Source organism: Sceloporus occidentalis, unplaced genomic scaffold (assembly GCF_023333645.1).
Source record: "Sceloporus occidentalis isolate IW3139 unplaced genomic scaffold, rSceOcc1.0.p SCAF_447, whole genome shotgun sequence".
In the NCBI taxonomy this organism is placed as follows: domain Eukaryota; kingdom Metazoa; phylum Chordata; class Lepidosauria; order Squamata; family Phrynosomatidae; genus Sceloporus; species Sceloporus occidentalis.
In genome coordinates, this window is record NW_028317427.1 from 138,473 (window position 1) to 151,358 (window position 12,886).

Here is a 12,886-nt window from a genome sequence, read left to right on the forward strand (position 1 = left end):
CTAGAAAAAAAGAGGGACGCAGGGGAGGAAAAGGGGGCATCAAAGGAGGAAAGAACGGCATGTGGATTTGGGGGATTGTCTCTCCCAAAGAAAGACATTGAGGATGTATGATTTAAAAGAGGTATCCCAAATATATTTTCATTTATAAAGCCATTTTCAATTTATTGGGGCTTTTAGGGCTGTAGAACCCTGCGATACCCTCATACCCAGCAAACATTCCGCGCTCCTAGAAAAGAAGGGCGTCCGGGGAGGAAAGAAATTCAGAGGGGGCTTGGGCCTCAAAGAGGGACTGGTCCTCCAAAGCAGGGACACTTGGGAAGTACGCCTGCGGGCTAATCCTGTGCTGGAAAGTCAAAGGTCCTCTTCCATATCCCCCACCCATGAAAATAAAGAATTCTCCAGCCATTTATTCCGTTCTGAAGAGCCAGACAGCACTGATTAGTACTCTGTGAAGTATGCAGTGATGCAATGTTTATTTTGTAAACAGTGAGATAATGCTGATTTATTAAATCTTCCCGTTACTGAATAGTCTTAAGTGCTGCAGGGGAACTGGAGACCACAGAGCTGCGAGGTGGCTGACAAAACAAGAGGAAGCCAGGTTTCCAAAATAATAGTACGCCGCAGCCTTATAAAAATCTCTTTGCTTCTTTTGTTTCTACCACAAAATTAATCTTCTTTGTCACGCTAAGTAACTTTCATCAGGAACGGTAACCTTGCTCCTAGCTGTATGCATCTGCCGCCCTCTACGCGCATAGGAGGGGGGGGGGGAAGGGAGATTTTTGGTCTCACGTAGTACGAGGTTTCCACTAAAACTATAAGGCGGTTCGGGAAAATACAATGGACAGCAAATGAAACATTTAAAATGTCACGCCTGTTTGGAATCACAATTTGCTTCGCTTTTTCAGACAAAAAGAAAATAAAAATAAAAAAATAAAAATTAAGAGGTTACTGTACCTTTAAATGAATGAATTAAAAAAACAAATGATATTTCCCATTTAAATATCTTATTAAACCCCATTAGATATACGCTGGTCTGTGGATGACGGTTAAGTAAAAAGATGTATTTCACTAAAATAAAAACTTTTATTGTTTTTTGTTCCACCCCCCCCCCCCCACCGAAGCCATGTTTAAAATTGAATTCCTCCCTCACCTGTTAAAACAGCTGCTAAGAATATTCCATATATCTGCTTCTCCTGGGAGAGTTTGACGTGCACTTAATTTCATGCAGATTGGAAGCCTAGGATGTTTTCAAATACAGATTGATTTCTAAAAATGTTTTTTATTTGAACGTTTAGTCTGAACTTAGCAAGCCACCAGATGATGTCATTGGAAACTCTCGGCGTGCGGAGCAGACAAACAAACGGAACATAATGTAGGAACGTGACGGAACGGCGGACGTATCCAAGGCGAATGAATGATAAATCAGGTGAGATTATGGTACAGTTTAGTTACCGACGGCGAAAGCAGCCATCAAAAACAAGACAGTCATTTAGGAGAAGATTACAATAGTTGATGATGGCAACGGTGAGAGCAAGAAGGGAACGCTGGCCGCAAATGAAAAAAAGGAAAAAAAAAGCCAACGCATCCCACCGATACGTGAGTTATGAACTGTGGAAGATGCCTAATTTCTGGTACACGCCTGCAATACATAGAAAACATATGGAAATGAATCGTGTTTGTGGTTAGTTCATGAATGGGTCACTGCCTTAAACAGAGGCACTCAAAAATGTATCTCTCTCCAAAGTAGGAAGAGAAAAGTTCTGAGCAACGTGACCCTGAACCCACGAACCAGCGGCCCGTTAGAACGTGACCTCCAGTGGTAGATGGTGGTTTGGTGAGATGGCAAATAAAAAACTGACCAAGCAATACCTAGAACAAGGATATAATCACTGGGATAGAACTATTGCTCAAGGTTACTCTTATCTTATGAGACTTTATGGTAATGCTAATGAAGTCCATTCCTCCATAGACTTTCATTAGTCCAGCTGGGTGATTAAGACTGAGCCTATCCATGGTTTCCCACAGACAGTATGATAAAGAGTCAGGGTGTTTATCTAGTAGGGCGAGAACTCATACAAATGCTTAATATGCAAGAAATAGTAATAATAATAATACCGTATTTGCTCGATTATAAGACGAGGTTTTTTTCCGAGCAAATCGGGGTCGTCTTCTAATCAGACCTCAAAGGTGTGGCTAGCAGCGGGGGTTGTCTGTGTCCGTCGCGGATACCTTCCTCAACTGTCAGAGATCAGAGTTTCCCGCACCGGTGCCGCGAACTCTGATCTCTGACAGCCGGGGAAGGTATCCGCGACGGACATAGACAACCCCCGCTGCCAACTCCACCTCCTTCAGGCTGCAGCGGAAGGAGACGTCAACCCGCTGCCCCGGCAATAGAGCAGGAAATTGGAAGCACCGGTGTGTGTGTATGTGTGTGCGCGTGTGTGTGTGTGTGTGTTAAATGGGGGCATAGGGCATTTCTGGAATGCCTTATACCCCTATATGCCACTCTGGCACTTAGGGGGTTAAAAGGCATATTATGGGGCAGAGTGGCATATAGGGAGGTATAAGGCATTTCAGGAGGTAGAGTGGCGTTAAGGGGGCATTTAATAGAGCACTCTGCCTCCTGGAATGCCTTATACCTCCCTATATGCCACTCTGCCCCATAATATGCATTTAACCCCCTAAATGCCAGAATGGGATATATGGGTATAAGGCATTTCTGGAGGCAGAGTGGCACATAGGGGGTCAAAAGGCATGCCATGGGGCACAGTGGCATATAGAGGGTTAAAAGGCATATCATGGGCCACAGTGCCATATTGGTGTGGCAAGCCTGGGGGCAGATGTGCGTAACTGGGGGACAGGTTGGAAAATACAAGGAAATAAAAAAAATAAAAATATTTTTCTCAATCATAGCTTTTATTTAAAAAAATAGTTTACATGAATTAACATTTACTGGTAAAACTTTTTTCCTTTAGGGTCGTCTTATATTCAGGCTTTTTCTTTTTTTCCTAAGTTAATATTCAGATTTTGGGGGGTCGTCTTATAATCGAGCAAATACGGTAATAATAATAATAATATGAAACACATGCTTCCAGGCCTCCATTGACAATAACTCAGGGTATAGATGCCGAGAGCGTCGTATCTCCCCATTGACAGACATTCCATAAATGTTGTTCATAAATAAAAAGGTAATAAAACGGGGTACGCATTTTCCTTTAAGGATCATTGATAATGGAACACTAGAAGTCTCTCTCTTTCCTAATGTCCTGATCTGTGTTGCTATTTAAACCCGAGTGACTCAACAGAGCTGTAAAGCTCAAGCCAGCAGGTTGCCATTAATAGGAGCCGCCAGACCCGTCCACGTGTTAACCGAAGTAACGGCTCAGAGACAGCTCTATGGAAACAAAAAATAGGACAGAGCTCCACTGAGTATTGACCAAAAACTATTCATTTACACATTGTTACAATAAAAAAAAAGAAAGCGTTCCGATCAGATTACTGTATCATTTCATTCAGCATTCCGGAGCAAATTCTGAAATGATTTCATCCATTCCTTGCCAGAAGAGGTGACATAAAAAAATCTTGAGCGATGCATTTAAGGGGTTAATTCTGTAATGCACCGATTGGTTGTTGCCAAATCGTTTACTCTCTCGTCGGGGGCGCTCTCCACTTATGGCTGCTCTTCTTAACCTTGTACTAAATAATTCCTTTATATTTCAACCTGTATATTGTGTTATAACGAGCCGGGTGAGATATACGTGAAACATAAATAAATAATAAAATACAATAAAAATGCAAGATTTTTCTTTTGTTCTTTGTCCCCGCACTGGGGGGGGGGGGAATGACATTTTACGCACAATTTTCTTTTCCAGTAGGAAGATGTATACTGCGCCCTTCAGTGAACATAAAATGGGTATTATCATCTCTTAGTTTAGATCTGACTACTTAACCTTCAGATTAAAAGTTATTAGATATGAATGAATAAAAAAGATATTCCATCGCCAGCTTTTCAATTCTTGAAATGGCTGACTAGGCCACAGAAATGTTTTTTATGTGTTTTGTTAATGGGTCTTTGTGAGTATCTGCTTAAATATAATATAAATATATACAATATATATAATACATATTTAAATAATATATAATTATATAATATAATTTTATATTTAAGAAAAATGTAAATATTAAACCTTATAACTTATAACATTTCAGAAAAAAAAGAATATTCTAATTTAGAAGGAAACAGACTAAAAAAAAAACCCTAGTTACTAATAATCTAGCAATCTCTGTAGTATAACCCTTTTTTATGTAAACATGTATTGGAGCGGCAGAAATTTTTTTTAATAAATGACTTATTATTTTTTTTTTTCTGAAAGACAGAGAAAAGGCACATACATTTTCCCAAGGGGCTTACAAACAAACTCAGACCTACCCTGTTAAGTCAATACGAAACAAAGGCTTTATCTGGCCAGTTTTCTTCTGAGCCCGAGATAAGCTCATGTGACCAATCAAACGGCTGCGTTTCAAGAAGAAAAAAAAGTTTATGACTTAACTTCCATATGTTTTTCTAGGACCTTGTTGGTAAAAAGGGTGCGGTACAATCAACAATTTAGAGAACTTGTTTTTTCACCCCCCCCCCTCGCTTTGCACAGTGCGCTCAAAGTACGCTCTTGAAGAACAAGTTATTGCAACAAAACTTTCTTTGAAATGCTGGTAATAATTCAAGCATTAAACACAACAATATATCTCCTTAAGGCTTCTGACCTTCGTTGCAAATGTAGATCACATGCCCTTCACTAACACACAAATCTTATATTACTAAAAGGGAAGCGGCCATAAACATTCTTGATGGAATGAGATGAAATGCCGAATGTTCTTTAAGCAGCTACAGCCCTGGGTATGCACGAAGAATACTTCGAGGGACTCTGTCGTAGGTGTTTTGGATGATATGCCTTTATTTTTTAGTAAGTATTGCTATGATAAGCACCGCACAGAGGGACTGCCTTATGGACGACGGAAGTCCGTGTGTTATGACACTGGAAATCCATGGTTCTTGCCAGAACTCAGATTATATTCATAGTAACATTGTATTTTGGGTTAAAAAAAAAATCCAACACCGTTGTCGATCTAAAGGATGGGGAAAAAAAAACTAAAACGCATTTAAGTGATTTCTAATTATACCTCAAAAAGAGCAAAACGTCCTTCTTGACCCCAAAATGGCCTCTGGGGTCTACAAACTATACCTAATCTTGTCCTTTTAACTCATCATATCTTTGTATATTCTTCACTCAGCCCATATCTAAAGGAATCTATTGGTAGCACAGTCACTGTGGTTAGTGGATTCCGCATGTTTACCGCTCTTACTGTAAAGAACCCTTTTCGCTGCTTTAAGTGAACATTCCTCTTGTCCTTTGCACAGTCCTTTTAATGAACACGTCAGCAGACAGCGGCTGGTATTAGCCCCACATTTTATTGCCCCAATAAAACAATTAGCACATCTGTGAAGTGTGCAATCCGGTTAAAAAGTGTCTCCTTAACGTGTTCTGCGATTGCTACTTTTTTATCAATCCCAAGAGGTAGAGTTTGTTGCCATTATATATAAAAAAAAAGATAATGGTAAAAGCTTGTAACCCTCGTGACCTCCATCCTGGGACGGGCGCAGAAGAAAACTAAAGGCACCAACCTTACAAAACAAACACAAGTAACCCATTAAAAATCACAATAAAAAGATCAACTGGTAAAAAAAAAGAAAGGTACAAACAATTAACATCAGTGAGTTAACCTTTTCAGCACGTTATCAGTGAAACTCTTTAGCGATATACAGCATTATAAAATTCCTGCGACAAACTTCTTTGTGTGAAATGAGTCGTATTTTGGTAAGACTCGTATAATTTATGATGTTTCGCTGAGTAGGGTGTTTTCCGTCAGGCCGGCTATAGGTTTATGTTATATAAACATTCCATCGCTGTCCGCTGAGCTCTGCTTGTCAATAAATGTCAGAAATTGCAAAATAGCTGTTTTTTTTTTCTTTTTCTTAAGGGAACACTGATAGCAGTTTGCCAATCCTGCAAAATAAACACTTTGCAATCTTTCAGCTTATCTGTCAACAAATTACAATTGAAATACATACCTGGGAAAAGTTCAAAACGCGTCTGGTTTAGAGCAATGTTTGCTGGTATACAGATTATGGGCGGGTATGACGTGCGCCCCACTATTTCCATTACATTGGATAATCTTATGTACCCCAGAACTCATCAATCTTCGTTTCTGCCCCTAAAAGTTGAGAAACCTTGCCCGTTTACCACGTTTTGTAATTTGCAAGCGAGTTCTCCTTTGAAGCGCGGTTTCTCTCGTCCATTCGGAACGCTCACCTTGGAACCTGTAGGAATTAATACCCATCCCCGATGTGGATGTAAAGGACAATTACTCTGCGTGTCTTTAGATCTGCATTTGGTAAAACTTGAATCCCATTTTAATAACGTATAAACAACACTCAGTGGACGTAAAAACCCATTGGTCTAAGATCCCAGTGTAACGCTAGAGACGGGGGGAATTTGCCTCTATGCCAAGCGGACAAGGGCTTGGGGTATCTGTTTGGAAGACGTCAAAACAGACGTAGATGTCACTGAGAGCCACCTGGGTGTCATTGAGCTCCTTCTGTGACTTCTGCAATCCAGCACCAGCCTTCTGAGTCCTGTCATTACTTAAACTTAGTTCCCTTTTCAAACTCTCCACCAGCAGCTTCTCTGTGCTCTCCATAGATATCATCTTCCGATCAAAGACCCTCAGTCGTTCCTGGAGGTTTGAACACGTCTCCATCTCTCCCCAGCTGCCTGTAGGTTGTTGTTCCTCTCGTTGACCATCTCCTCCAGTGATCCGGCGATGTTCAGCTATTTGTTCTTCTCCCTCTCTGCTGAGCGAAGAAGGCCACTCAGACTGTCCACCTCCTCCTTCAGCTGTCCAGCATCAGGAGTGGGATCCTCTCCTCCAATATCCAAATACAACTTTTTGATTAGATGTCGATTGCAGACCACCAGGGTCCGGCACTGTTGGCCACCAACAGTAATCGTTGCCACCTCTCTCGAATTATCGAAAAGCTCAAGACAGATAATACGCCATCCCTGCACGGCTGCTGTTCACAGAGTAACTTCACCGTCACTTCGATACTCTCGAGGAACATGCGCGCACAGCCCTTTTATACCCGCAGTGAGCTTTCTGAGTTTGTGACGTCATAAGTGCTTTTACAATTATGTACGTAGAGTAATTACGGAAACAGTAATTATTTATTTTTACTGAATATCGATTGATAAGTAAGATATAGAGCAATAACACAGAAATTCAAATTAATAAATAAATGATCAATCTATATGGATTATGCGTGTTTATTACATTCCCTTCAAATAAAAGAGTCCGTCTCTGGGGTGTGTGTCCTGAAGATTAGCTACGTATTAGTTACAAGAATAAGGAACGGACTATATAAATGCCACTAACAATGTAATATCCCCTGGTGAGCACTGCTAGGGTGGGATGGCCCAGGGGCAGCAGGGCAATTACTGTGTGTGTGTGTGTGTGAATTGTGTGAGGGTGTTAGCGTGAGTGTGCATTCTTGTGTGTATGCCAGTTATCAGAAGGGGACTCTCGGCTTTACCTGACCGCTGGGCCAGAGAATGCCCGGTTCCAGAGGTTCTGGTACTTTAAGGCCAGCTGCCTTTAAATGACATGTGTGAATTTGTCGGCAGTACACACACACACACATACGACATGCGGCCGCGTGGTGCGCCGAGTCCACGCCTGGTTCGTAAAGTAAAATTTAACAAATTTAACAGTTAACACCTTCAGCTCTGGCCCACATCCAACAGAATCAGGAGGCCGACTGCCAAAAATAACAGGAAGTTGTCTAGAGCCCTGAAAGGTGACAAACATACTAAATCCCGTTTATTCACCAAAAAAAAAAAAAGACAGGTAGCGGAGAAACTCAAACAGAATAAAAAAAATAAATATATATATATTTTAACCATGGTCACAATAACACAAAACAACGATTTCTGATCTGAAGAGAGAAAAGGGCTTTGGGGAATTCTCTCCTCGGCTTCCTAGATCATATGTCCTTTCTGCTGCCTGGTCACTGGGTCTGTCATCAATCAGCTTCACACTTATACTCCTTTCTCCACTATCCTGCCAACCGTCTGACTCATTAGTGAAACACTAGCACACTCAAGCATTGAGGGAAGTCAATAACAGACGTCTCTCTCAAAGACAATGTTGTCCCAACTTGGTTCATACGATAGTTATCTGCAGAGATACGCGACGGATGTCTCCTGAACGTTTAACGCTCGATGGGGTGGGAACGGGCTTTGGATGGAATAAAATAAATCTCAAAGTGACGCCTCTTACATTAGAAGGGTTAAGATGTTTATTTCGTGGAGCGGCAGAGTAGGGCATGAAGAGCTTGAAGCTCAGATAAGGTTGATTTACTCAACGTGTTTGCATTGGTAAATCTCAGAGCGGAATCTGTCTGTGAATTCCTCTTAGAGGAGACACACAATTATCCGGATAACGTGGCGCAAGAGAAAGCGTTAAGCAAACATTAATGCCGGGGAAAGTGCCTGGTTACTCACAGCCAACACATACCGATAAAGAGGGGCCTTCTTGACCATCCCAGGCGACACGGGTGTATTTCCAGTCCTCTCTACCACCACCGACAGATCAGTTTGTCTTTTTCTGAATTAAATGAATTCAGTGACGCCAAATGTTTAGATATTGTAAAAAATCAGGAAGAACCTGCTAAGGCGGCACCTTGTCCTCTTCTGTGACACCCGTGTTACGCTTGACTGCTGACGCCAAAGGATTAGACTTGTATTTATACGTTTGGATAGCACATGGACAAGTGATTCTATTCATCTGCTACTCTCATCACTGACAGCCCAGTCTGTGGTGGAGGAGCTGAATGACACCAGCCACCATCGCCTGACTTAGGGTCATAATGCTCGTTCCTAGCAGAGGTTCCTTAAGCCTTTCTACTGCCAGAAGGGTGAACGCATTGCCCACCCGTCTCGCAATCAAAGGGGTAGTTGGGCTTCTTATCTGCTATGAAGGAATGGCTAGTAATGTCGCTCTACGATGAGTGGTCCAACCAATTGGCCCTTTAAGATAACAATTTGAACCAGATACGGCTTCAGACAATCCCAGCACTCTCAGTGCCCAGTCCTGCCTAACGCACGCTCAACCAAAGAGTCTAAATAGAGAAAGATGTGTAACAGAGATTGTGTTAAGTGGGAAGCATCACACACACAAGGTACATCTAGGGGACCCTAAATATTGAAACTGGTGGTTCCCTCGTTCCCTTCCGGTAAAGCCCCCCCAATTGTAATACATTGTTTCTATTAATTAATCATCGCAGGCAAGTGAAATCATTTCCAGTCCTGTTTATACGATCCACACTTAAAATACAAACTGCACATCTTACCGACGTTTCAAACAAATGCTGTTTCCAAATATATCAAAAGATGCTGAAATATGCATGAAAACCTCACCTTAAAAATACTGTTGAGCAAATGGGGACAAAACAATATTTGTTATTTTGATACGCTAAGAAAACAAGCTCATATGAATTGCAATCATGTCAAGTGTTTAGATGAACTGCAAACAGCTTATGTGTGGGTGGAGGGAATAATAATTAAAAAAAAAATATATATATATCATTTTTCATCTCATTTTGTCTTTTATAAATTATGTAGCAAAAGTTTTACCGTATTCCAATGGTAACTTTTGAAAGCCTTATCCGTAAATATCAGTTTTAGATTCGAATTTACATGCATAAAAATTAGGCGCGCACATATGGCTTCCGCTAACCAATACCGCGTGTGCGGAACTGATCTGTTTTGAGCAAAAAACCCTCAAATTCAATTATTTGGACCCGGAGTGATGATGATTTATATCAGATTATAAATATTTCATGTAGGGTTTCCGAATCAGGTTTGTCTACATGAAAGGTGTTTTGAAAAGGGACCCTTAGCCACGGTGTCATGACGGGGTGAGAAGCCCGAGCGTCGATAAGGTTTTAATAATTTGGACCACCACGGAAGACAACCGGTCTGCATTATATTTATATCAACTTATTGGATGAAAGGAGCCGACAAATCGTTCCAAGTATCTCCGGCAAACACGGAATGATACGTCAAGTTTGAAAAGAAAGTATCGTTGACCCATTAATAAAAGGGATTTCCCTTATGAGCTATGATCGAATTTCAAGACCTTGAGGCTGTCAGGGTTCCAAATGCAGAGACAAATCCACGTCCATCACAAGCACCAAGAACATTTGCAACTTCTTGTTATGACTGCTACTTGGAGATGGAATGTTGCCTAAGAGTTGACCTATCGGCGTGAGAGGCAGATCAGAAGCTAGAATTTTCTCCAGAAAAAGGGAAAAAAAATATGAAAACTTTCCTTTTGTTATCTCCAGGATTGGGTTACCCATTAAGCAGAGTAGGCACATCCTTAAAGTTAATTACAGTCAGGGCCAAATACGTTGCATTCTATAACGCAGGTATGTTGGAGGTTTTTAAGTCAACAAGGTAATTTCATTCTTAAATCTTTTTTATAGCTTGAATTCCTATATGACTTTGCTAAGCAAACATTTTGACCGCCATTTTTTTTAATGGATGCATAAAATGAGGGAGAATAGTGGGCATCTGTGCCTAGTGGCGCATGAGCCATCTATACAACTCTGTTCACTCTACATGGCTACACAATACTGGTGAATAAAGAAGAAAAAAAAAAGATTGTCTATCTCTTTATGAGGAATTTTGTTTAAAATAACCCCCCCCTCCATTTTTTGGTTTCATGCGCTGCTGGAATACACCAGTTCACTAATTCCATTCTAGTGTCCTACATTAATCAAAGCTGCAACTCCTGTTGTCTCAGCTCCGCTGAATGAGAATGCGCCCCTGGCAAAGAATGAGGGAAAAGTCAACAGGAATTAAATTTCAGTGCAACTGTTTACTCAACTGTGGCCTGCAGTTATTGAAATCTTATCCACGGGTTTGTGTGACTGCCACGGTAATGAGTTCAGCATGGCTGTGATTCTTGTGATTCAAGTAAAAACCTGCAAGTTGGAAATTATTTGACACCCCCCCCCCCCCCGCGATGTATACTGTATGGAGCGTGAGACGTGGAAAAACCGTAGGGGCAGTGGTGTGAAATAATAACACCGGGGTTAGACTGCTGTTTATGTGCCGATGCCCCCCCCCAGGGTCAGTGGCTCATACACCCTCTGAACTTTCTGAGATACTGGCAGGAACACAAGTAGCCACTTCCATATGCTACTGTATAAGCCTGACCAGATACAAACTACCACTCATACTCAGTCGTAACATACTCTGCTTTGGAATCTGTATTATCAAAGCAAGAAACACCATGAACAAAAAAAAAGTCCCCTAATACTAAAGGGAAAGATAAACTTTTTTGATGGTGCTGATCTAAGCTGAATTCTGTATGTAATACATTATCCGGCCATCAAACCTGGAACATAACTGGTAGTCCCTATGACAGACGGATGAAGAAGATGTCCCAACAGCCATCCTGTTCCAACATACTGAAAGAGATGGATCAAGCTGCTGAAGGTCGAGTGTTCACTCAACCCTGGATAGCTACGGCATGAATGTTATTTTTACTTGAAAACAGGTGAACATTAACAAGTGTCTGGGTATATTTGTGTCAAGGTCTCGTGGAGGACCTGCTTGGTCAACGTCATATTCGGTCGGTTTCCACCAACTCTGGAGTTTCATGGTGCGCGGATTGTGAGAAGAGCTTAGAGTGGACTCTCGCGGAATTACAGTCGCCTCACTCTCTAGTTAAGACTTCTAGGGAATCGTTCATCGACCTCCGCGTGATACCTCTACTCTATTACTATTTGGCACAGGAACCAACGGTGATCTCATGATTCCTCCAATCCGTTATTCTTTTATAACGCCCTCCTTGCGGTAGCATAATAACCTTAATACCCTCACCTCGCCAACTGCGCATTCTCGACACTAAAACGTACGCGCTGGTTTTGTTGGCCGGCGTATCTGTCTTTGATCTTTCCCATGCCTATGATGTATGCCGGCAGAACACATAATAAAGAATAAATTTCACATTCCGATGTGATTGCACGGAGAGGCCCGGCTCTCCTCGTATCTGGGACGCTTCACAGTACCTGGTGTTGTTGGAAATGTGCTAGTTCTGCAGCCCCTACGTCCAGAGAAGGTGTCTCCCCGTTAGCTCTTGTGTCCCTTAATGTGCTCTCTAGTAAATGGTTACCAGTTCCTCCTCCATTCTGGACGGCTGAATCGTTACTTTTCGTCTCTGTCCCAGATTCTTGCATCATGACTCAAAAAAACCTTAAAACAAGAAGAAGAGGAGGAGGGAAAAAGGGGGGGGGGGGATTACAAAAAAATAAATAAAGCAGCTGTTAAAACAGTTAGTCCATTTGAAGATATGTGCCCTGTTTAAAATCATGCCCAAACCGTAAACATTTGTCACTTCCTTTCATACAATTTATCTTTCCTGAACGCCTCTTACTAACCGTATCTGTTTATTTTGTTTAACAATCGTAATTACAGAAAAGAAAAAAAAAAAGGTTTGGGTTCTAAATGTAGCTGCTTGTTTTGCTTATTTTTATACACTTTTTTTACACGAGAATATTTTAATAAAACACTGAAATCCCTCCTGTTTGTGCAAGATGGGAAGCTGTAAATCAGAAAGACATTACAACGCAGGGACTCCAAAACCGAGCGGCCTCCAGGCAGCCGTAATATCTTAAGATCCAGAAGGATGCTCTGTGAGTTCTATTTCAGCTTTTACCAAGTTTGCTCATCAAATCCTCATATTTGATCATTAATCTTTATAT

At 41.3% G+C, this 12,886-nt stretch overlaps 1 protein-coding gene across 7 annotated transcripts in view; it reads right to left on the reverse strand.

Annotated features, from left to right (window-relative positions):
* The window catches only part of LOC149271927 (forkhead box protein P1), a 123,788-nt gene extending 111,424 nt beyond the window's left edge, over nucleotides 1-12,364 (reverse strand). For 5 of the 7 annotated variants that reach the window (XM_089506994.1, XM_089506995.1, XM_089506992.1 and 2 more), the window contains exon 1: nucleotides 12,194-12,364. In XM_089506994.1, the coding sequence (XP_089363120.1) occupies nucleotides 12,194-12,364 (171 nt within the window). Of the gene's footprint in view, nucleotides 1-11,731; nucleotides 11,735-12,188 lie in introns of all 7 variants that reach the window. The other 2 variants (XM_089506993.1, XM_089506991.1) reach the window with 2 other exon arrangements.
* Nucleotides 12,365-12,886: the final 522 nt, after the last annotated feature.